This window comes from Panthera pardus, unplaced genomic scaffold (genome assembly GCF_024362965.1).
Source record: "Panthera pardus isolate Hobbes unplaced genomic scaffold, ASM2436296v1 HiC_scaffold_9, whole genome shotgun sequence".
Taxonomy (NCBI): domain Eukaryota; kingdom Metazoa; phylum Chordata; class Mammalia; order Carnivora; family Felidae; genus Panthera; species Panthera pardus.
Window position 1 is genome coordinate 7,706,963 of NW_026527024.1, and position 24,915 is coordinate 7,731,877.

At 43.1% G+C, this 24,915-nt stretch overlaps 1 protein-coding gene across 5 annotated transcripts in view; it reads right to left on the reverse strand.

Moving 5' to 3' along the window:
* Window positions 1-989: 989 nt before the first annotated feature.
* The window catches only part of NCAPG2 (non-SMC condensin II complex subunit G2), a 64,742-nt gene continuing 40,816 nt past the window's right edge, over window positions 990-24,915 (reverse strand). For 3 of the 5 annotated variants that reach the window (XM_019424958.2, XM_019424955.2, XM_019424952.2), the window contains 13 exons: window positions 23,477-23,650; window positions 21,158-21,228; window positions 20,029-20,179; window positions 19,737-19,910; window positions 18,360-18,476; window positions 18,133-18,273; window positions 17,595-17,694; window positions 16,047-16,234; window positions 13,670-13,810; window positions 9,941-10,044; window positions 9,011-9,111; window positions 7,746-7,845; window positions 990-1,381 (listed from right to left, as the gene is read on the reverse strand). In XM_019424958.2, the coding sequence (XP_019280503.2) occupies window positions 1,330-1,381; window positions 7,746-7,845; window positions 9,011-9,111; window positions 9,941-10,044; window positions 13,670-13,810; window positions 16,047-16,234; window positions 17,595-17,694; window positions 18,133-18,273; window positions 18,360-18,476; window positions 19,737-19,910; window positions 20,029-20,179; window positions 21,158-21,228; window positions 23,477-23,650 (1,614 nt within the window). In that variant the 3' untranslated portion in view covers window positions 990-1,329. Of the gene's footprint in view, window positions 1,382-7,743; window positions 7,846-9,010; window positions 9,112-9,940; window positions 10,045-13,669; window positions 13,811-16,046; window positions 16,235-17,594; window positions 17,695-18,132; window positions 18,274-18,359; window positions 18,477-19,736; window positions 19,911-20,028; window positions 20,180-21,157; window positions 21,229-23,476; window positions 23,651-24,915 lie in introns of those variants that run through there. The other 2 variants (XM_053898668.1, XM_053898669.1) reach the window with 2 other exon arrangements.

Here is a 24,915-nt window from a genome sequence, read left to right on the forward strand (position 1 = left end):
TTTTCACAAATTGGATTATTTTTCCCATCAAGACTGACACGAGATAAAAGAGAAAAACCTGACTATTCTGAAAACTCATGTATAAATTTAAAAAACTAATTAACCTCTTCCCACAAAGAAAACACTCAGCTCAGACAGATTGAGTTGAGTGTTAACAACAAATCCAAGGAATTACTTCTAATCTTACACAAACTCTTCCAGGAATATAGAAAGACAGAACATTCTTCAATTCATTTTTTTAAAGGATTTTTAAGTAATCTCCCCCAGTGTGGGGCCCAAACTCAACTCTGAGATCAAGAGTCACATGCTCCACCAACTGAGCCAGCCAGGCGCCCCTCGGCTCATTTCTTAATACTAAAACAAACACAGGCAAGGGCAAGAAAGAAAAAAAAAAATTACATTCACCAATACAGAATATGTCTTAGTTGGCAAAGATGTCTAGAAAGTCTTATGTTCAAAATTAGCTAAAATAAGCACCCCTAACTCCCCTTTCTCAATTATCCCTCAAAAAACCCTTACCCTGACCGCTCATAACTGTGGTTAACAGTCTGTTTCTGGATCTTCTTCAAGAGACAGGCAGTGAACTTGCTCTTTACCTTTTAGCTGGGGCAGAGGACACAAGTAAGCAAATGAAGACGGTCTCCCGTTGCATTTGTCACAATGCAGAAATTGTGGCTAACAGGGAGATGGACACAGACCTGGCCCTCTGCTGACACCATGTCAGCTCTCAGAAAGAAAAGATACCAGTGATTCACCTTCAGACCGAAGGACTCGGTTCTCTGTCACTCATATTTAGAGCCAGCGGCCTGTCTTGACATCCAGCAAAGCAGCATCAAGACGAGGAAAGGAGGCTTCTACAGGACCCCCATGGCTCCTCCCCCTGAACCTGGCACCCTCTTCTTAGCACCTTCTACTCTTGGCACAATTCAACCCTTGTCTCTAAAGGGGAAGACACATACTAAGATTTTTAAATAAAGTACACAAACAGATGTTGTCATTGCTTTTATTAGTCATAGTCTCAAGCAATATTATATATATAAAAGTCATTTTTAAAACAACCAAGTTTGCTAGAAAAGTGTTTTTTCCCCCTTTGCGCCACGGGTTTCCACACCACTAATACCTAGAGTCCTTTAACGTTAAATATATTATTCATGCAGGCACCAGGCAAAAACCTAACCACCTTTGAATTTCCTACTTCTAACTCCCCAAGTAAGTCCCACTCCTATGACACAGATTATCAACATTAGAAACACTAGGAAAATACACATTCAGTTCATTTTCACGAAGTCCTTTTCCTCTGTTCTCACCCGACCAAAGACGTTAGGTTGGTTATGAATTCAGAAGTGCTCCCAAAGTCCTCGATGACGATTCATAGAGAAACCTGAAACGCAAAGAAAGATAATTAATAACAAATCAATGACCAAAATACCCAAACATACACTTTTACAAAATAAAACTAGAAATGGTTGGCAACTGAATATATGCTCAGAGAGAGTGAAATAAATCAGTAACTTCCGCTACTTGCTTCTCACGTAAAATGGAGCACGAATCCCCATCACGAGGAATCAGCACTTAGAGCCGTCATCACTGCTCCCACAGCCAGCAGCAGTTCAGAGCCCAATAAAATGTGCTCACCAGGCCAAGTTTTCCATAGGTGAACTCTCATGTACTCAGAAGTACTCTCATTTGTGAGCATCTAAACCACTACTCGGATCCACAGCAGACTCATAAACATGTCAAGTGCCTTTCACAATCATGGGCTTTGTTTCCTTCCACAAAAGCACAAGATAAATGAAAACGATTTACCCCAAGACTTGCTCTTACAATGACACTTAGACCCAATCACTCTTAGACCCACCTCACTTCCTCAGGCCCTCCCTTATATACTCCTCCCCACCCAACAGAGCCAGGTTTGGGCTGACCCCACTCAAGACACTGCCCCACGCCTTGCAAGGATCCACTTCACATGGGAGCCCTTACCGGGCAGACCTCACACAGGTATGCTCCCTTCCTCCTTTGCCACCTGCTAACCTGGAGGGTCCCAAGCACTACCCTCGGAGGGTATGCGGGCCCCAGACACAAGTACCAACCATTAGCCTCAGTGACATTTCAGCAGATTCATTGTTCAGCTATCGTCTGCCTGGGTCCCACTCTCCATGGAGACTAACCAACCACGTGGTCTAGAACAGCCCCGTCCAGTATCAGTACAAACAGGCACATAACTAAATTTTCTAGTTGCCTCATTAAAAGAGCTCAAAAGAATAAGGTAAAGTTCATCTTAGTATATTTTATTTAACTCAAGATACCCAAAGGAGGGGGGCGCCCGGCTGGCCCAGTTAGCAAAGCATCCGACTCTTGATCCCAGGGTTGTGGGTTCAAGCCCCACGTTGACTCTGAAGCCACACACACTGATACATTTTACAATGTTTTTTTTTCCACACCATCTTCTGAACCCAGGGCCTACTTTGTATCTCATTTCGGAGCCACGGCTCAGAGTCGCCACATCTCATGTTGTCAATTTCCACAAGTAACAAAGTGGCCGGTGCAGGGGCAGCACAAATCTAGAGAAATTCTGAGGTTTTTCTCTTTACCCTGGAATTCAGTAATTTTATTCAGACTTACTTAGGTGTTATTCCACACAGAATTTAGTGAAACAAACAAAAAAAGAATTTTTAAAATTACACATTTCTTCCACTGGGAAATCTTCTATTGTTTGCTGAATTACTGCTTTTCTTGGGTTTATTTCTCATCTGTCTTTACCCATGACTCATCTTCTTCAGTATCTAGTCTGTGTTCTGAGATACTCCTCCAACATGATATTTTAATATGTATTTGTATTTGGGAGAACGCAAGCAGGGGAGGGGCAGAGAGGGGGGACAGAGTGTTGAAATGGGCTCTGAGCTGTCAGCACAGAGCCTGATGTGGGGCTCAAACTCATGAACCGTGAGATCACGACCTGAGCTGAAGTCGGACGCTCAACTGACTGAGCCACCCACATCTTTTAGACTATCTGAATCTGAGTCTCAACAGTGACGTCTCTCCACAACGTCAGGGACATTTTAAATTTAGGGGTTTCAACTCTCCATCCTCCTTCTGGGGTATAACTGAGTTTTTCTTTGAAGACTCTTGTTATTAACTGGCCGGCTGGCCCACCACTGTTACTTGAGTAACGGCTGCTCTGATTGCTTCTCAATGCTCACTACCCTCATGTCTGAGCCCCACAGCCGCCGCAGATAGATCTGAGACGGTGAACGGTTGAGAGGCACAGGCCTGTGGAGGCCACCACCACAGTAGCAAGCTGGAAGGAATGGTGGCAAGCCTTAGTCAAATTACCTCCCTGGGCCAGGGTTCTCAGGTGTGACACAACATATGAACCAAGCGATGTGCTCGTCCACCTGAGTCCCATAGTCTTTAAACATATGTCAGAAGCCGAGTCTTCACAACCCTGTCCACCATCAGGCCCCACTGACTACGGCAGGCTGTGTTCACATGCTGAAGAAAGTCCAATGTGACCACAGCCATGGGAGGAACAGACAAAATCAATTTTCTGAGAAAAACAATTAATAAGACAAACAAGGCCTGTCTTTATTTACGTATAGTTTTAAATTATCTACACCAAGGTCCATTGGGTATTGATGATGATAAAAGCATGCTTTTAAATGAGCTATAAAAAGCATCCAGTCCCAAAATCATTTTAAAAAGACTATTAAAATTTCATGCAGGAGAATAAAATAATATTACTCATCAATACTTGATAACAAAAAAGAGGTGATTTTTTTCAGGGAGTACTCCTTTCCTTCAAGGTCTAATAACAATATTTCATGTTGGGGATTGCATATAACACTATCAAAGTTGCCTACATATGGGCATAATTAATATGGCAAATAACTTGCTTATAATATGATTACAATTCATTTACTCAGTGGGAAAATTCATGATATAGCCTGAATCCTAGGAAATTTTATACTTCTAAAATTTCTAATTGTATATTTATTGCTATTTTCAGACTATTCACGAAAGTAATAAAAATAACATACTCGGCATTTAAAGGCACCAGCATGCTGGCAAATGTACACCGTTCCTCCTGAGAGACTAAGTCCAATTTACAGGATGCTACTCTGGGGGAGGCAGGTGCAGTGCAATGAGAAGCATTTTTTATTTAGTACCCAACAGACCAGGTAACGAAATACTAGCACTGTTAGAGAGAAAAGTAGTATAATCACTAAGAAAATGTTCACTTCTGAATTAATGCCCCATTGATTAAATTATTAACTGGACCAGTGGTTTCCACCAGAGTCTTAAAGATACTGACTTGTCTTAATGTATCTACCCCAACATCAAATCAGTAACATTTTCAAATTTAGTCTTAAATCTTGTCTATTTTCCATTAGACTGATTTCATTTACTTATTTTTTTTTTGGAATGTTTTATTTATTTTTGAGAGAGAGAGAGAGAGAGAGAGAGAGAGAGAGAGAGAGAGAGAGCGCGCATGAGCAGCGGAAGGGCAGAGAGAAAGGGAAACACAGAATCCAAAGCAGGCTCCAGGCTCTGCACTGTTAGCACAGAGCCCAACTCAGGACTCGAACCCACACACAGCAAGATCATGACCTGAGCTGAAGTCAGATGCCCAACTGACTGAGCCACCCAGGTGCCCCTACATTGATTTTTTTTTTTTTTTTTTAAGATACTGGCTTTTCTACAGTGTGTTTCTTGCATATTTAAGAAGCCCAAGCTTCATAGTCCATACCTATTTTTTTAGGATGTTTCCTCCTTAACGGGAAGAACTCTGCCAACAGTTAGTTATCAGCTCTGAATATCCTTTACTTTCCACAGTGTGAAGTTTGAATTTCTAAGGCTTTTTTTTTCCTCTCAATATAACATGATACAAATACTCACCTTAAAACCCTGTGCAAGTGGAAATTTCAGAAATTTCTAGGGGCACCTGGGTGGCTCTGTCAATTGAGCATCCAGCTCCTGATTTCAGCTCAAGCCATGATCTCATGGTTGTGGGATCAAGCCCCACATTGGACTCTGCACTGACAGCACAGAGCCTGCTTGGGATTCTCTCTCTCCCTCTCTCTTTGCCCCTGCCCTGCTCACGCTCTGTCTCTCTCTCAAAATAAGTAAACATTTAAAAAAAAAACCCTATCCTTGCAAATGTTATTTCTAAAAGCAAAAAAATCTTGTAAAATGCTTGGACTTGAGATTGTTACCACATCCTATGAAAATACCTTATCACATTTACAGTTTGTAATTCTGATGCGCCTGGTAAAAATATTTATGCTGCCACGTGTTTTCTGAAATATACAAACACTCCTCATTTCCTCCAAATCGAAGATCAATTCCCTCTTCCCCGTAAGTGTCTAGAAATAAAACAAGCTCATGAAACCTAGAGTCTGTTGGGTTTCTCCTTCAAATATACAGTTGCAAACTCGACCTTATTAAAACACATGGTAAATATTCAATAGTTTTTAGGATGAAGCACATAATTGAACGCATTCCCCTTGCTCATGACCGAGGTCTTGCAAATCCCCATCTACTCCAGTGCCCCGCTCCATACCCTGTCAAGGCCTGGTGCTAGTATGCCTGGTCCATGGGGGCTTTCTCTTCCCGGTTCTGACCACTGCAGAGAGCCCCGCCTCCTCCAGGAGACCCCAACGGCACAAGTGGCACCTCAGCCCACTGCCCCCACCAGGCCCCACAGAGCAGCCGCCCAGCCAGCATCCGCCTGACCAGAGCAGCACACGAGCTCATGGGACTGGGAGAGGGCTCCAGCTTTGGTTCCAGCAGATCCCCTGCCCCCAGAGCTTGGATTTCCAGTGAGTTCTGCCAGACGGCCTCAGGACTACTCCATCTGGGGAGCAGTCTCAGCGCTGGGGCAAAGGTGCTCCTCACATCTGCCTTTCCTCTATGCTTTGGAGTTCGCTTTAACTCCCACCAGCCAGTAACTCTTCGACCAACACCCTGAGAAGGATTTCTGACATGGAGACCTCCCTGTCCTGGTCACAGTGTGGTTCTGCCTTCTGACTGGAATGCCACAAACACTCAGGAAACACCAAAGGAGGCTGGTACAATTGTCTTAATAGCAGACAAAATGGACTTTATGGGGAAAGCATTACCAGAGATAAAGAGAGACCCTTCATAAAAATAAAAGGGTCGATTTATTACGAAGATGTAGGAGTTCTAAATTCATGTGCACCTAGTATCAGGATCACAAAAGATATAAAGCACAACCCCTCTTATCAGAAATGGACAGATCCAGCAGGCAGAAAATCATTAAGAATATGGTTGAACTCAACAGCACCATCAATCGACTGCATACAATTAATAACAACAGTGTATAAAAACTTCTCCACGGCCAACTGGGATTTATTCCAAGTATGCAAGGCTGGTTCAACATTCAAAAATGACTTAGTATAGGAGAGCCTGGGTGACTCAGCCAGTTAAGCGTCTAACTTCGGCTCAGGTCACGATCTCACAGTTTGTGGGTTCGAGCCCCACATCAGGCTCACTGCTGTCAGCCTATCAGTAAAGGGTCTGCTTCAGATCCTCGGTCCCCCCTCTCTCTCTCTGCCCCTTCCCCACTTGCTCTCTCTCTCTCTCTGAAAAAAAAAAAAAAAAAAAAAAAAAACTTAAAAAAAAAAAAAAAAAAACTAAAAAAAATTGCTTAGTGTAATCCATCATATCAACAGACTAAAAAAGAATATGATAGCATATGATCCTATCAGTAGATGCAGAAAAAGTGTTTGACAAAATCAAACACCAATGCAGAATAAAAACCCTCAGTCAACTAGGAAGGGAACGTCCTCAACTTGGTAAAGAACACCCACAAAATATCTGCAGTTAACGTACTTAATGGTGAGAAAATAGAAGCTTTCCCACTAAGATCAGGAACAAGGCAAGGACGCCCCTTCTCATGACTGCTTTTCAACTGAAAAGCACTGAAGTCCTAGCTAATGTAGTAAGGGAAGGAAAGAAAGGGTACAAAGGTATACAGATAGGAAGAAAAAAATAAAACTGTCTTTGTTCATAATTTAGCAATTTAGAGTTTTCAAGGCCTTTTTGCAAAGGAGAAAGTGACTAAGAAAAGTACTTTCCCAGGCATGCGTGAAACTATTACCAAGTTCAGAGCTCTATTAACATTTAACCTTATGAAATTCAGAAAACAGCAAGAAAAACAGTGTTTGTGGTTGGCCGGAGAATCAAACAACTAAACTAATAACAAGAGTTTACAGCAAGTTGCAGAGCATGTCAAAAACGGTATGTAACAACAAAGGCACTCGGCTGCAGGAGCCCAATGAACACCTTCCTCAGACCAGTCCCTGTGGCACCAACAAGCCCCCCAGGAATGAAGAAATGACAAGTATCTCTTCAAAGTTATGGAGGGACCTTTCCCATCCTCATTGTGGACGCTTGGGGACTGAGCAATTATATCTGAGAAATGCCTACAGTTTCAAAAACATAGCAAACCACCAAAAATAATCTGTCTGGTTTGTATATACATATAAAATAAGCCTGTATGCCTTTACTTTTCTGGAGTAGAATTTACGAGATGACAATTTTGTTTTTCTTTTTGAAGACAAAATCAGGCAGTAAATTAAACATATGTCCAAGGGGTTTCCCAAGCAAGCCTTCTTCCTCACGGCCTGGCTGTAAGCAGCAGGAATGAAAACGTGATCTCAAACGGACGGGCAGGGAACCCACAGCTCTCAGCAAACGTGCCTGGAGCACATCTAGTGCTTTACCTCTCCGTGCTGTCCTCATCCAGGGTGATCTCCATAAACGTCTTCAGTTTTCTGTGAACAGTGGCTGCAACATCCTTCACTCTTGAACTTCTCTGTTTACCTAAGAGGAAGTTATAGTAAAGACAGAGCAACGATTTTAACACTGGCACACAAAAGTAAGCATACTCTGCTATCGATATGGGCACAAGTTCCAGAAGAATGAGCCTCCCCACCCTTCGAGTTAATCTACCCACTGACCTGTGGAACAGGAATCATCCCCTCACAGGGATGTGAAAAGATGAAGTGGACATTTTTGAAAGCACTTCATCAGCCCTTAGGGACAGCTCTAGTGGACAATTCCATGAGCTCTGTCTATGCCATCACCTGTACCTCCATCAGAGATGACAACTGCCACATTTCAGAGTCATCATCAGTGTGGCAAATATTTAAGCACCTGTTAAGTACTAGGTGCTCAGCAGCACCCCAGCCCCTGTCCTCACCCCCTCACGTGGAGAATTTCCCCTCATTCTCCAGGCCTCAACTTGGGTGACAGTCCCTTAGAAGTCTTTTCTGATGCCCAGCCTGGGTAACGCTAGTCACAAAGTGTTATCATGATTCTGTAGGCACGCCATGCATTCAGCTTACGGAGAGTGCCTATCTCCCTAGAAGCACTCTCTATCTGTAACACGTTATGTCTTCGAAAATCATTTCAACATTAGTAAAGCTGAGAAAAAATTCAGAAACTTAATGGTAACCTGCAGGGAGATTACTGCATTTTATACTGAGATGAGCATTTTATAAGTATCTCCAATTATTTTTCCGGTACTATTTCAACTGGCTGGGATATTCAGAAAAGGCAAGTGCAAGGCTTAAGCAGAACAGAAGATACATTCATTAAGTATTAACACCAAAACATACCATCATTAGCAAAAATAAATTCAGAACTTTAAACATAGGTAACACATGACAAACCAACAGGAATTCAATTCTGAGGCACAAAGAGGGACATGTAATGGGTCCAGTGGGGAAAGGTGACAGGTGAACAGGACTGCATTAGGAAGCGTGAGCCAGCTGGTTTCCAGGCTAGTACAGGGTTAGCTGAGCAGAGGAAACCCAGCAGACACTGTTTGTGCAGAGCATGGGAGAGCAGGCTACAAGAGCTGGGAGGGTCTGACTGAAAGGGGATGCCACAAACATGGAACCGAATTCCCAAACATTCCATAACAGTTCTGTATGAGATTACACCCAGCAATATCCCAGACAGTATGAGAGAACATTTAACCAACCTTTGTTAATAACCAAAATAATATGCATAACAGCTGTGAGACACACAATGCCTTCAATATCATCAGAAGTAACACACGCCTTTAATTCATCTAAAAATGACCTGCAAAAAATTAATAAATATCTGGAATTATTCTATAGTATATATCCTAAAACTTTATAGGAGGACTAACACAGCCAAGATTCATCAACCACCATGAATTCTAGCTTTCAGGTAACGTGGATTAAACCTTCTAATACGTTCGCTGTAAATGTGCCAAGTCACACAGGTAAGATATTAACATCACATGATGTTGCCAGAAAGAGAATGGGGACATTTTGGTAATTGAAAAAAAGCTACTCTGTATACCCACAATGCACACAAAAAAGATTCAATGTCACTGAAAGATAATTTATGGCTGCTAAATATGACGCTTTTTTTAAAGTTTTCATTTTGAATGTATCTGCTATTATAGTCCCTCAGGTATCAGGCAAGTGCAAAACCACTCCTTCCATACTCCATCAGTCCTGCCTGGGCCACAACAAACCCGGAACTGCAGCCAAGTGACACAGGGACAGCACGTACCCAAAGAACCACACTAGTGCTGAACCTAGTCAAGCGTTCTGAGTGTACTTAGGAACAAGTATTTGCTACACATTAACATTTTAAATGTTTCCCTCTAGCTGAATTTTAGTTATGAAAAGCATAAACAGGGACTATTTGGATGGATGGATGGATGGATGTTATAGAAAATTAGAATTTGTTTGTATAATGCAAATTTTTAAAAAAACGCAACTGGTTTTAATTGCTGATTAGAGAACACTATATGAAACACTTTTCTCATGGAAAAATGCATCTTTGAGAAATTCTGAGAGCTCAAAGAATAGACAGAAGCTACTGAGAGCTCCCAGTCCAAGTGAGGAGATCAGGGCAATAAAGAGAGCATGGTTACCTGATCACAATCGGAGACTTCATTATTATTCCTATTAAACACCTTGAAAATGGCGGAAGGTCTGAAAGACCCTCGGGCGGGGTGAGCTCTTCTACATCAGAAACCTAGAAAGAAGTTCCAGACAGATCAGTAATTTCTAAATTGAAATGGAGACAGGGCTAGTTACTTGTTTTATACTGCTATGGGTTTTCATCCAGAAACCCAAAAGAATAATTTTTAATAACTGTTCAAATGTCTACAGTAATTATGATTAATCTATTTTATATTCAGGTGCATATTATTCATCAGACAGAAGTAAAAAGATACATACATCAATGGACAAAACTTTTGTCAAATAGCCTTTAATGTGGTATCATGTTCTGTAAATAATGTGTTTTTATGTGAGTCTAACTTGCTATTCCTACTCATCTAGAATCAGGATTTCTCAGTCCCAGCGCAACTGACATCTCAGACTGGCTAATTCCTTGCTGTGGGACGTCCTTGGCACTGCAGGGCTTTGAGCAGCATCCCAGGCCTCCACCCAGCAGGTCCCGGGCGTGGCCAGTGTCCTCTAGAGGAAGAGAACCACCCGCAGTGGAGTAACATTGGTCTGGATGCATGAAGGGGACTCTGCCTGGATTTATGCCCTTTATCACCAACCTTACAAGTTTAAAGTCATCCATCAGTGGTGAATAAACTGCACGTGCAAATGGCTCCCCGGAAAGACTAAATCCAGAACCCTGCTCTGGAGAGGAGTCGGGGTGGGGGGAGGTTATGCTTTTATTTCAAATCTCACCTTCATACACCCACCACTGGCTCTCACCTACTTCTTAGCTATCATGTGTGACTACACAGCTCTCCTCAATCAGCCTTTCCATACGCCCACTGGAGGATTCATAATACTAATTTGGATATTAAAGTCAATCATCTTTATGTATGAAATAGCTGTTTCTCATTAAAATGCTGTACATCTTAAATGTAAATGCATTTGTGATACAGACAAATGATTATTGACTGGTTATAATAAAAATCTTGAGATTTTTAGCATATGTAGCAGTAAAATATATAACACGAGCACAGAACAGGAGAATGCTAATCGGAAGAACATTGTTACAAGACTTAAAATGTACAGGCACACTGTAATTTCTGCAGGGAGACTCATGAGTTAAATATGCATATTAAAATCTCCAGAGAAACCACTAGAACTGTTACACAAAGGACAATATAAGGTCAACAGAGAAGAGGGGCGCCTGGGTGGCTCAGTCAGTTGAGCGTCCGACTTCGGCTCAGGTCATGATCTCGCGGTCCGTGAGTTCGAGCCCCGCGTCAGGCTCTGTGCTGACCGCTCAGAGCCTGGAGCCTGTTTCAGATTCTGTGTCTCCCTCTCTCTCTGACCCTCCCCTGTTCATGCTCTGTCTCTCTCTGTCTCAAAAATAAATAAACGTTAAAAAATAAATAAAGTCAACAGAGAAGATAAAATGGAACAGTGCAAACACTGCCATTTCATCAAGAAATGGCAGGAAAAGAAGTAGGGGAACTAATAGAAAACAAACATCAAAACGGTCAAATTAAACCCAAATATATTGGGCACCTGGGTGGCTCAATCGGTTAAGTGTCCAACTCCTAATTTCAGCTCAGGTCATGATCTCATGGTTCATGAGATCAAGCCCCACATCAGGCTCTGTGCTGACACTGAGGGAGCCTGCTTGGGATTCTGTCTCTCCCTCTCTCTGTCCCTCCCCTGCTCCTGCTCTTAATCTCTCAAAATAAATAAACTTAAAAAATATATCTATATATATATATATATCATTATGTCATTAAAATCAAATGGGCTAAGCACCCCAAGTCAAAGGCAGAGATTGTAAACTAGACCCAAAAAAAAAAAAAAAAACAAACAAACCAAGTCTACCCATGTAGTGATTATAGGAAACACTTTAAACACAGGAAAAACAGGTCAAAAGCAAAAGGGTAAAAAAAAAAAAAAAAAAAAAAAGATATGCTATGCAAACATGAAAAATGCCAGAGCAGACTAATGAGAAGTATCACCAGAGATGACAAGATGTCTCATAACTAAAGAGAGTCAGTGTATCAAAACAACATAGTAGTCCCATGTGCACACCTAACAAAGCTCCCAAATACATGCAAACCAACGGGAAGAGACAAATCCACAGCAGCGCTAACCTCTCACTGATGGAACATGCAGACAAGTCAGTAAGGATACAAGAGAGGTCAGCGAACACCTCCTGTAAGGTAGTGAAATACATCAGCTCTGTGGGCAAACCACCTCTGTCACAACTACTCAACTCTGCAGTTACAGATGAAGTAGCCACAGAAAATCTGTAAACGGTGGGTGTGGCTATGCTCCAATATAACTTCATTTACAAAACCAGATGGTGAGCCAGGTTTGGCCATAGGCCATTAATCGATTGATCTATACTTGTCAGCTATAAAGCTCGATGGAGTAAATAAATCCTAGCTCTTAATTCTATGTATAATCTAGCTATCACTTTCCTAAACCAAAATGACCTTCCTTAAAGCTTTAAGGAGGGTCTTAAAATCTATTGTTATAGGAACTTAGTTAGCTTTTTTCACACTCATGACCTCACAGTACAGAATTCAAATAAATTATATATATGTACATTTATATAAGTTAACAACATTGACTGTCAGATCCCATCTTTTCATACAGAGAAAATCTATCATCACCTTTCTATCTTCTATGGCACTGTTCCATGCCCTCCCGCCATGCCTTGAGGGTCTTTCTGGGGAAACAGTTCTGACTGGAGTTATCATCCTGGTTAGGCCAATCTTTACCCAAGAAGGCTAACTGTAAAAAATCTGCAACTGTTAGGAACATAGCCAGTCACTTACAGAGTAGAAATAAATACATTATCTGTTTAAAATGATATCGGAAATTCAAATTTCCTGTGCTTAGAAATGAAAAAGAAGGGGCGCCTGGGTGGCTCAGTCGGTTAAGCGTCCGACTTCAGCTCAGGTCACGATCTCGCGGTATGTGAGTTCGAGCCCCGCGTCGGGCTCTGTGCTGACTGCTCAGAGCCTGGAGCCTGTTTCAGATTCTGTGTCTCCCTCTCTCTCTGACCCTCCCCCGTTCATGCTGTCTCTCTCTGTCTCAAAAATAAATAAACGTTAAAAAAAAAAAATTAAAAAAAAAACTATTTAAGAAATGAAAAAGAAAAGTATGGTTTATGCTACAGCAATACAGTCAGATGCAAACTACCCCAAACTGTCCTGTCTCCTGCTCACCACTGATCACTGCTGCTTCTGCCTTGTCAGGAGAGATTTTCTTTTTTTTTTTGTAAGTAGCCTTCACGCCCAGCAGAGAGGCCAGTCAGGGCTTGAACTCACAACCCTGAGATCAAGACCTGAGCTGAGAACAAGAGTTGGATGGTTAATCAACCGAGCCACCCAGGCGCCCTGAGGAGAGAAGAATCTCAAGAAATACATCAACTCACGTAGATCTCTAAAATGCAGCAAAAAAAAAAAAAAAAAAGTTCACAGTGGAAGGACTAGCTTGGTTTTAGTCAAAGATGACAACATCCCAAAAGTCACATGACTCTAGTCATAAGCCTGCTAGGAAACTGAGGGGAGAGGGCTGGAGAAGCAGGCTACCTACTAAACTCTGAGTTCTTAAAAAATACTTGGAAAAACATGAAAATGTGCTGCCAGTAGAAAATAGAATGTTGTACAGTCAAAAGCAGACACAAGAGTTTCAGGATCAACAGACTTCACCTTGCGTAGTCGGTGACTTATCTCCACCACAGATGCAGCGATCACAGTGGAAAGTACGCCACGGTGCACGGGCGTGTCCGCATGCCAAGACTGAACGGTCATTAGAAATTCATGAAGAGGGGTCTGAACTGAGTAAAGAAGCTACAAGAAAACACACCAGTTAGTCATTTTTCAGGGGTTAAAAAAAGACACTTTACAGGACAAACATTCCTATTGTCCTCCCTAGGGGTCGAGGAGTCCCAAATCTTGTTTGCCCGTTATCAGCACCCACTCCTTCCTTTCCCATTACTGACTCCGATCTCTCAGGCACCACAGCTAGACAAGGACAGACAGCAGTGAAGCCCACTGGAAATAGCAACAAAAGCAATGCAAAAACCCCCAAGAAGAGAAGGACCAACAGCATAAATAAAGGAAAAGTAAAGATACAGCATCAACAGTGAAAGAAGACCATGAGGCCATGTGTTCTGGTAGAAGGAGCACAGTCAATGGTAAAAGATTTGGTGAGAAAATAAAAGATTCTGGCACAAACTAAACTACACAAACAGATCACAGCACTTGAACCAACTCATCAAAAACAGAAGCATTTTGGGGTGCCTGGGTGGCTCAGGCAGTTAAGCATCTGACTCTTGATTTTGGCTCAGGTCATGCATAATCTCACAGCTTGTGAGTTCAATCTCTACCTCAGGCTCTGTGCTGACAGTGCAGGGCCTGCTTGGGATTCTGTCTCTCTCTCTCTCTCTCTCTCTCTTTTTCTGCACCTCCCCACTTGTGAGCTCTCTTTCTCTCAAAAATAAATAAATAAACATTACAAAAAAAAAAAGAAGCATTTCAAATTAACTCAAAGATGAACTGGTAAGCTAGGGAAAACGTGGCCAACAAACCAATCACTTTCTATCAGAAAAGAGCAGAAAAAAAATGAAACTCTTCAATGCTTCATAAACATCCTCCTATTTAAGCATTTTTTAAAACTTCGTTTAGGGTGCCTGTGTGGCTCAGTCAGTTGAGCATCCGACTTTGGCTCGGGTCATGATCCCACAGGTGGTGAGTTCGAGCCCTGCGTTGAGCTCTGAACTGACAGCTTTGAGCATGAAGCCTGCTTCAGATTCTCTGTCTCCCTCTCACTCTCTCTCTCTGCCCCTCCTCTGCTTGTGCTATCTCTCAAAAATGAATAAACATTAAATATATATATGTGTGTGTGGATATATATATATATATATATATTTTATATGTATATATATAACTTATATATATATATAAAATTAAAAAATTAAAAGAATAGCTGGGGAGTACCTGGGTGGCCATGTCAGTGAAGCATGGACTCTTGATCTTGGGGATGTGAGTTCAAGCCCCACAGTGGGTGCAGAGATTACTTACAAAAGTAAAATCTTAAAAAAAAAAAAAAAAAAAGAATAGCTAATTTGCATTTTTAAACCACTACTTAGAAAACAAAGACTGGGGGCACCTGAGTGGCTCCATTATCTGACTTCGGCTCAGGTCATGATCTCACAGTTCGCGAATTCGAGCCCCACGTCAGGCTCGGTGCTGACTACTCGGAGCCTGGAGCTTGCTTCGGATTCTGTGTCTCCCTCTCTCTCTGCCCCTCCCCCGTTCACGCTCTCTCTCTTAAAAATAAACATTAAAAAAAAAAAAAAAGAAAGAAAGAAAACAAAGACTGGCCCCATCCAATGACAGTATGATTTTAGGAGTAAAGCAAGTGTGGCACATGGGTCAGTATTTCCCACATGAACTGGCTACTCAAGAACCCTACTTCACAAAAGCTTTTACCAGCAAGGGACCCCCAGGCCCTTCCAGCTCTGTGACTCTCACTCCCAGTGAGGGGACACTGACAGGTAATGAGAGGGTAGTCTATGACGGAAATCAGTATCTCATCTGAGGAAAGTCCTCGTCATCTACAAATAATCAAAACCAGCATTCTCAAAAGTATATTTTAATTGGAAAACTCTGTGAAATAACAACGGAGTATTCACAAGCCCGTTGCAAGTAGTTCTGGGCTTTCTGTCCTGCCTGGCAGAGGACTCCCTCTCTTGCTGTTGGCCTGCTGAGCTGGGCTCATTAAAACCTGTTCCAAGACTAAGAGTCGGAGGTGGGCTCTTGGACCTCCCTCGCCAGGCACAGACGACACGGCACCTCCTCTCTGACCACACCATGCTCTGAAGGAGGTCAGGGGCAGCACCTGAAGGCCAGCGCCCTGTAACTTACCTCCCACACCAAGTTGCACCCCACCCAACCGCCCAACCGCACCCGCGAATGCTAACTGAGCCCGTGTGTGAGACGACACATCCCCATGCACCCCTGTCTGCCTGGCAAACACCGGCCGTCTATTGACCGACAGCCCGGCCCGGGAAGGCAGGAGTACCCGTAGGCCTTCTTCCGGCTGCTTCCTGAAGCTCCGTGCCATACATTCCAACATTTTCTGAAATACTTTCTGGACCGTATCGAACAGCGTCACAACTTCTTCATCTGAATCTGGTTTCTGTATCAAGGAACTTCCAGTTACCTCTTTCAGAATGCCAAGAAGTAATGACACATAAAAGAATCCCTTCACTAGAAAGAAAATTAGAAAAAAGCAGTTATCTAACCACAAAATTTAGCTGAGATTACTACGCTTTTCACACAACACGTGTATATTACGGTAACTTAAAATTGTTACTGGTAAGCCAATACCAGGTTGATCAGATTATTCTAAATTTGAATACATATAAAATTTAACAAATAAATTTAAAAACTTACTCCCTTTAATTACAATGCCAATACCTTCAACAACAGTAACAGCATATTTAACTCAGCCACTAAGAACCAGGCTCACTACACGTGGAGACAGCTTGGTCCCCTGAACACCTGGATTAGAGAACATGTCTTATTTTCTCATGTAATGGCAACATTAACACCAGCTCTAAGTCTGAGAGGGACAGCCCAAGAACTTTCAAAATGTGATTTACAAATCTCATAGGCCAACTCTGTTAAATTTCTAACACTGTAGTTTATCAGTTGTTTTTCTCTTCCAAATCACTTCCTTTACTGTGTTGCATTAATTTGATAAAGCGAGACGGGGGCCAGGTCACAGTTCTGGGCCTGCGGAAAACCCTGTTTCTCAGAACATGCCAGTCTGTAGGAAGGCTTCTTCCTGCCCTTCTCTCGCTTTACCTACTCTTACGCATTGATGAGAGGCAGGGGAGAAAGCCTGGATCATAGCACCACTCCTCATGCCATCAAGTGATGGGGCTGTGACCTCCAGGTAATCACTCAGTCCAGCTCCGCCCAGACCAGCTGGAAGGAAGCCGACCTCTCACTCACTCACTAAACACATTTAAATTAGTACCCAGTGTGCAAGCACAGACCTCGCGGTGTTAGTTACTATAGGTCCTTGGGGGAATAGCAACTTCCCAGTGGTTCTGAGGGGGCATTAAAGAACCCTACTCACATCCCCCATGTGGCAAGCAAACAGGCTGGGGGCTGCCACTGCACAAGCCCACCATGCTGCAAAGTCACTTGACAATTAGGCAAACCACAGGGAGGAGAATCCTAAGGCCCTCGTGAGAAAAACTCTGTGGACTCAGGCATGTCTGACACCAGAAGCACCTTTGTTTTGTTCTGTTTGTTTGTTTTTTAAGTAGGCTTCAACACCCCGTGTGGAACCCAATGGGAGGCTTGAACTCACAGCCCTGAGATCAAGACCTGGGCTGAGATAAAGAGTCGGACACTTAACTAACGGAGCCACCCAGGCGCCCTGACACGTGTGAACCCCCTAGCTGCATCAGTCTGTAAATTCCTTTTTTGGCATCTGCTAGTTTGCATTGCCTATCTGTCACCTGAAAGCAAGAGTCCTGATCAGCAAAGTGACGAAGGGAGGGGCTGGTTTGGTTATTAATTGCTTTAAAGATGTTCTTTAATGAATGAAGTATACCTGTTTGCATGATTCCGAGACTCCATTGTAAAAGTTGTATCTGAAACTTATAATCGCCAAGGCCGACCATCACAACGTCTTTACACACCATCAGGTAGGTCTGTAAGACACACAGATTTACCTTAAACAGAGGCTACTGAAAGCCTAAAAAGGGGAATAAATCCAGCCTTGCAAAGCTTCGAATATCTGCTTATACTACTAATGATCTCTTAAGGCAGGTATTAATAAAGATGTTTTACAGAAAAATTTTCATAAAGATACTTTAGTTCTCATTTTTATTTCCATAAGAAATCTGGAAACCCATTTTATGTAATTCCATAAACATTACTAAACACCTATTACATGCAATGTATAAGATTACATAAAAATTACATGGTTTATGTTTTGGGAAAAGACAAACTCTAGATGCTGAAATGACACTGTGAGTACTTAAGAAGAGCAACACTACTATCCAAGTTACAACTTTAAGATAGAAAATAAAATCTGAAACCACATCACGAACTTGAAGAGAAGGTTTCCGTGTTTAAAGACTTCTAACCTGGATAATCTGCTGATAAACAACCCTGTGAAGCTTGAGATATTCTTCTTCTTGATCTTGGATAAAAGATAGAACTTTGTTTTCTAACCAAAACCCAGTGTCTTCCAAAATGGACAGGTAAACTTTTCCTTCTGAGCAGAACTGTCCAACAACAGAAAGACAAATTAGTACCAGAACCAGTATTGCCAACACACTTCGTACTGGGACACAGCCAGGCACACACTCACCTTGTGCTGAAGATGAATACTCAGCCGGCAGTGGAGGCTGAAGGCTCGCAGAGCCATCGCTTCATTAAAGTTGTGAGGTTTCCCACCTGGCGACTGCAAAATTGATTCCAGATCTGCCTGCAAGACAAAAAAAAAAATCCGTGGCCACGTTCCACTGTGTAAGTGAAGACGACCTGACTAACTTCACACACAGTTACAGTGGGAGGGTGACACCCTGGAGCAGTGGAGGTGCTTTAATAACACAACAGAAGTTTCTGAGAAATGTAGTCTTCCCTTCTCTCCCTTCCAACACCCCTGCCCCTTCTAAAACAAGGTAAAAACTCGTAATAGTCATTGCTCAAGAACAGTCAGGATCAAGCACACAAAGCGTTTGCCCCTGGGGCAAATTCTGACCTGCTCCTGACCAGGACAGGACAGCCCGCCAGAGGAAAGAGGAAGAAAGGCAGCTCCTCCCAGGAATGATCCTCTCGGTGCTCAGGAAGGGCCAGAGCCTTAGCACGCCCACAGTTCCCTAACCTTGTACCCTAAAGGAGCAAGGCCTTAGTGCTGGGAAGCTTATGGGAGTCTGTGTCTGGCTGTCACATGAAGAGGGAGAAGGTTCCATCAGCGTTAGTAGGTGGGGATACCCTCTGTGCCCCTAGTAGCAAAGCCTGTAGGGAATGCCCCCACCCGTCTTTCCCAGAACCCATAGGCAGCCTTAATTTTTGGACAGCAGCACAGCCAGTGCTCAGCTTAGTCCACGGGCAAAATCCCAGCACTGCCTACCCATGCCTGGGCATCAGCCGTGGTCCATCTCCTTCCCTGGATGACTGTGCGCCTCCTTTTCCTCCTTCAGACCTCTCCCTCCCTTTCGTCATCTGATGCCCATGCTGAGCACTGGAGGCTCTGCCTCTGGCCCGACCAAACTCCACAGCAGTACCAGAGGCTGTCTCTGAGGGCTGGTGCTGGAGGATATGGCCAGAAGCCAGTAAGGAAGAAGGAAATGCTGAATTCACAGGAAACACTCTCCAAAGATTCCTGGAAAAGCTTGCCAAGGACTGTGAGGGTAAACTAGTATTCCGGCATCAATGCGTAAGAGTAGGTAAAGCAAGAGAAGGGCAGGAAGAAGCCTTCCTACGGACTGGCATGTTCTGAGAAACAGGGTTTTCCAAAGGCCCAGAACTGTGACTGGCCCCCGTCTTGCCCCCCCACCCCCCGCCACGTTAGTCATCTGCTTCTCATGTCTTCATCTACAAATTGAAGGAGGGGCTTAGATAACTCTTAACTCCTTTCCAGCTAGAAAAATTTTACACTCTAAGTATGAAAAGTCTGGATCTTATTTTTCACTCCTAATTGCATGGGCTCCCTCAACTTTCCTCATCTGTTCTATAAAGTTACCTTTGACATTTCAAGTGCTTTCAAGAGGTGGTTAAGTTTCTTCCGGGGAGCAGAGAGCAAGCACTGTCGATTCTTTGGATGGGTGAGCAAATACTCTACGTAAACCAGTGCCAAATCAGGTTTTACAGGGCGTGTATCGTGGATCTGCACTTTCCGTTTAGATGCTGAGTTACTCTGAAAGAATACAGCGATAAACTGGCAATTAAAACACATGTTCCCAGGAAAGCATATGATTTTCTAATACACACGTGTCCTCATTCAGCAATTTTAAAGAAACAAGACACAAATATACCTTGCTCTGGGGCTGTTCTGGCAGCCAGTCACAAACGAGTTCCAGAATGTGTCCCACTTGTCCCCAGGAGCAGAGACAGTCCAACAAAGTACAATAGCGCTTGTCTGCTCCTCCTTCCTCTTGGTTTCTTAATGTGGAAATCACACCACAGCTGAAAATGCCAAATACATAAAATCAGACCTAATATTGATTCACTAACAATTTCCCACTTTTCAAAAAGGTAAAAAAATAAAGTTAAACAAGTGAGGGTACATAAGGCCTTCCCAACATAGAACATTCAGACCTTCTCCACTGCAGGAGTAAATACAGCTTTCCCACAGTTACTACTCGGGCTCGGTCCCAACATAAAAGGCTGAATGTGAACACAGCTTTAGGAACACGGAGGCCAAGGCTGTCCGATACAAGTGTTAAGTTATCAAGGACGTGCCAGGGCCATGAGACCCCCAGACCTTCTTTTCTGTCAGCTCTTTCAGACCCTAGAGCAAAGATTCCTAGTGCTTGGGAAAGAATTTTTGTTTAGCATCAGAACATCCATTTTTCCACAAATACGAATTAACATGAGTCATTTTTGCTGAGATAATAACTGACACTCCAAAACAACGCTATCCAGTGAAAATGCAGCACGAGCCACAAAAGCAAGCACTTAGGTCATTTCAAGTTTTCTGACAGCCGCCTTTAAAAAAGTAAAGAAAAACAGGCATGATTAATCTCCATAACCTATCTTATCCGATCCACCACCTCCACAGGGCTGTCCTCCGGCACAGCTGACAGGAAACTACCAGCTCCTCACGCCCCTCCGTCCACACCAGGCCCCTAGCCCACGTGCACTCCGCGCCCTCGGCACACCTCGCCCAGGCGGCCACATGCAGACGTGCAGGCCTCGCAGCTCCAGAGCCCCTCATGCAGGCTTGACAAACAGACCCCCCACACGGTGGAGCCCACAGCTTATGTTCCACGTGGGCTCTGATCCCTCAGCGACTGCAGAGCCCAGTGGAGACTGCATCCCGCGGCTCTCCCGCCACCGCTGTGAGCTTGAAGCTGAAGTGGGGCCGTGTGCTGAGCCTCACGTGAATAACAGAGCACAACACTGGCAGGGTTCCCGCCCCACCACCGTCCCAAGAGAGGATACCTGAAGGCGGGCACAGCAGAGGCTGGCATAAAGGACATGAGCATAAACAAAGGAGTCTTGCAGCGATCATCCTAAAAGCATACAAAGGGGAAAAAAGGTACTTAAACATGATGACGTTGTGAAAGGCTCTCTGTACAACTTCCTGGTAAAGGGTCTGCAGACTGCTCAGTAGGAACCAAAGCATTCCTCTCAGTGCTCACGGGGACACTTAGACCTACTGCTCAGCCTCATGTCTGATAAGCAGCTTCAAAGTTTTACGTGACATTTTACCACTTTGTGTGATGTATTAATTTGTGCAAATATTGATTAAGCACCTACTGCGTACGAGTTGCCAACCTAGATCCCAGGGATACACTGGTAACCAGAATAGACAAATTCTTTGCTATCAAGGCACATACTTCTATTTTAAACACAATACTGTTGAGAGAGAAAAAAAAATTAACTCTGTACACTCAGAATCCTAAAAATAAATGTCAAGAGAATGAAACTAGTCAGAAAATAATTTTTCCATAAAATAATCAGAATATATTTGGGAAGACAGAATAGTTTAATGGAAAATGTACAGGCTTTAGAGTTACCAAGCCAAATCTAGGTGCAATCAGACTCCACAGTTTTACCAGCTGGAACAGCACAGAGAAGGAGGCAGCCTCTGAGGTCTGTTTCCTCCTCTGCCAAAGGGGAAAGGGCTGTTGGGAGGACCGGGTAGGGCACACAGGGCAGAGCCAGCAACAGCACCCAGTACATGGTGACACTTAATAAGCTCTAACTACACCAGTATTACTGTGATGACACCATAACAAAAAGTGGACCAGGCCCAATCAAGAACACTTAATAAAAAAGATTCTTGGTTGGCTGGGAGAATAAGAGATGATGGATCCTAACAGAAAAAAAAAAAAAAACAATTTTCCTGAAAATATACATGAAACGGTAACAAGGGCAACATCAAAATTTGATCTGCAAATAATCTGCATTCAGTTGGAGTGAACCCACCCTTACTCCCAACTCCCAATGAAGAAAGTATTTTCTTAATATTATAAAAGTAGACTGATAATTACCGCTAATTCTACTCTGAGTAATAGGCTGTTTTTTCACTTACAAGGATGCCCACAAGGTTCTCTGAGCAACTGAGGGCAGAGAAGCTCTCTTGCCTGAATCATCTGGAACTGAATTAATTAGCTGCCTTCCTTAGGTCCCTATATACCTGCAGGCCGCAGTGCTCATTTGTCACCTCGTCCTGTACCCTATGGGCCTCTGTGTTATCTGCTGAGAATTCAGAGATAATGCTGGTTTCATGGCCCAATGTAATTATTTGAGCTTTTAAATGTACTAATAACTTTGGCAATTTAGATTATTTACCTTCCTGACAGGTCACAGTTGCATTTCAGGGGCACAATGAAGCTCAGACACTTGACAGTCACAGAAGCGTAGCTCAGAAAAGCTAAGAGGTCAAGGTCACATAAGCAGTTTTGGAAGAGTCCAGAAGTAAAATTTAGCAAGAGAAGGATGTTTCATAAAACCTACGGTCTTTCTATATTTAAATCATGCTTTCTTTATAACTGGGAGTAAATATGTATTTCTAGCACAATCTTATTTTTGTTTTGGAAATAATAAACTTCCCTCAGAAGTAAAAAGTCACAGCTGGTTAAGTGTCCAACTTCGGCTCTGGTCACGATCTCACAGTTTGTGGGTTCGAGCCCTGTGTCGGGCTCTGTGCTGACGGCTCAGAGCCTGGAGCCTGCTTCAGATTCTGTGTCTCCCTCTCTCTGCCCTCCCCCACTCATACTCTCTCTCTGTCTCTCAAAAATGAATAAGTGTTAAAAAAATATTTTTTTAAAAAAAGAAGTAAAGAGTCAAGAAATAAAAAGAGTTTCCTTCATCAAAATAGAAGTTATGTATGTGATTCTATTTGCAGACACAACTCAAACACTTCAGAAACCCATCTGCTTACAGTGTGCCATCAAATGCCTACAAGTGCCCACAAAACTCCGTGGCTATGGCATCGTGTTAGCAGACTCCTCTTTCTCAATCCCTGCTAACCACACTAGATTCCCAAATAGTGTTACAGACCATTAAAGACACAAAGGCTGAGCACTTACACCCACATTTCCCTCCGTGCTGGGGAAATGAGGCTGAAAGACATATGGCCTCCACCCTCGAGAAAGGCCAAGAGGCCACCTATCCTGCCAGGTAAGAGCTGGGTCAGTATTCCTCACTTACAGATGACAAACTAGGTCCAGACAGGTAAGTGTGCCAGGCACTTCTGCTAATTCTGCACAAATGTAATCTTAACACGCCTGCCCGCTGTGTGAGCAGCCTTACCTTAAAGACTTTCAGGTACTCAGGGAGCACAGAGGCAAACTTGTTAATGGTGTAAACTCTGGCTTCTTTGTTATTTTCCATACTTCTATGAATACTTTTCCAGAGAATTACAACGATTTCTAATAAACCGGCCATGGATGCAACATCACTTACAGACAGTGTTTTGTCCAGAACCTAAGATACAAATAAACTGATTGTGACAGAATCAAATCTTAACAACCATTATGATAACGGCTTTATCGTTAAAAGTACATGCCAGAATTCCAGACCTAAAGCAGAATGTGAAGTATACCAAGTCTATTTTCATTTCCTAAAAAGGACTTTGTCTTCTATTTGAAAATCTCTACTAGAGGTGAAGGTCTTTAAAAACCCATTCAAGAAGTAAATGCTAAATTAACACTATATCCTTTCAATAAACAGTTTATATGAATTAAAAATCCTTGGGGCGCCTGGGGGGCTTAGTCAGTCAAGCGTCCAGCCTCAGCTCAGGTCATCTTCTCACGGTTCAGGGGTTCGAGCTCCAAGTTGGGCTCTATGCTGACAGTGTGGAGCCTGCTTCAGATCCTCTGTCTCCCTCTCTCTCTGCTCCTCCCCAGCTTATGCTCTCTCTCTCTCTCTCTCTCTCTCTCTCTCAAAAATAAACATTAAAAAAAATCCTCTAAAAATAAAAACGTAAACTATTATCTTTAAGGACATAATACGTGAGTACAGAACATATTTTTCTTTTACTATATCTTCTAAGTCGCAAGATGTTACTTCTCGCCATGAACTTTGATGTGAACAGACTGGGAGAGGAGGGAAGAACTGTAAAATGTGATTTACTTAGATGTGATTGCTACTGAGACTCCACTACAAACTCAGCCCTATCAGATCACCCCAGGCTGTCTGCCAGGCACTCCACTCTGTGGGCCTGGTAGGTCCAGCTCCCGAACTCTGGTATAAGGGCTGATGATGACCAACTCCCACTCGATCGTGGACTTCTTCACACACCTTTCACATCTTCTGAGCTTATGCTGGCTGTAAGCAATAATCACCGCTGTGTTCCTCTGAGTGCTCCACTGAAACCACAAATGCACTCTGGGTACGTCTTCTTCTGTACGGAACACAGGCCCCACACTGCCACAACCAGCTCGGACACACACTGACGGGGTCTGCTAGCCAGCCCTAGAATGGGACTGTACCAAACACAGTCTGATAACTTGCCAACAACCACTACAGACAATTTCCAGAAAAGGGTCTACAAAAGAGGATTCATTTCAGGTACTGGTATTATGCTATCTACTCAAATGCAATGGGAAAAGATAGTTTAAAAGAAAACAAAACTTGGGGAGCCTGGCTGGCTCAGTCAAAAGAGCATGCAACTCTTAATCTCAGGGTCATGAGGTCAAGCCCCATGTTGGGTGTAGAGATTACTTAAATAAATAAATAAACTTTAAAAA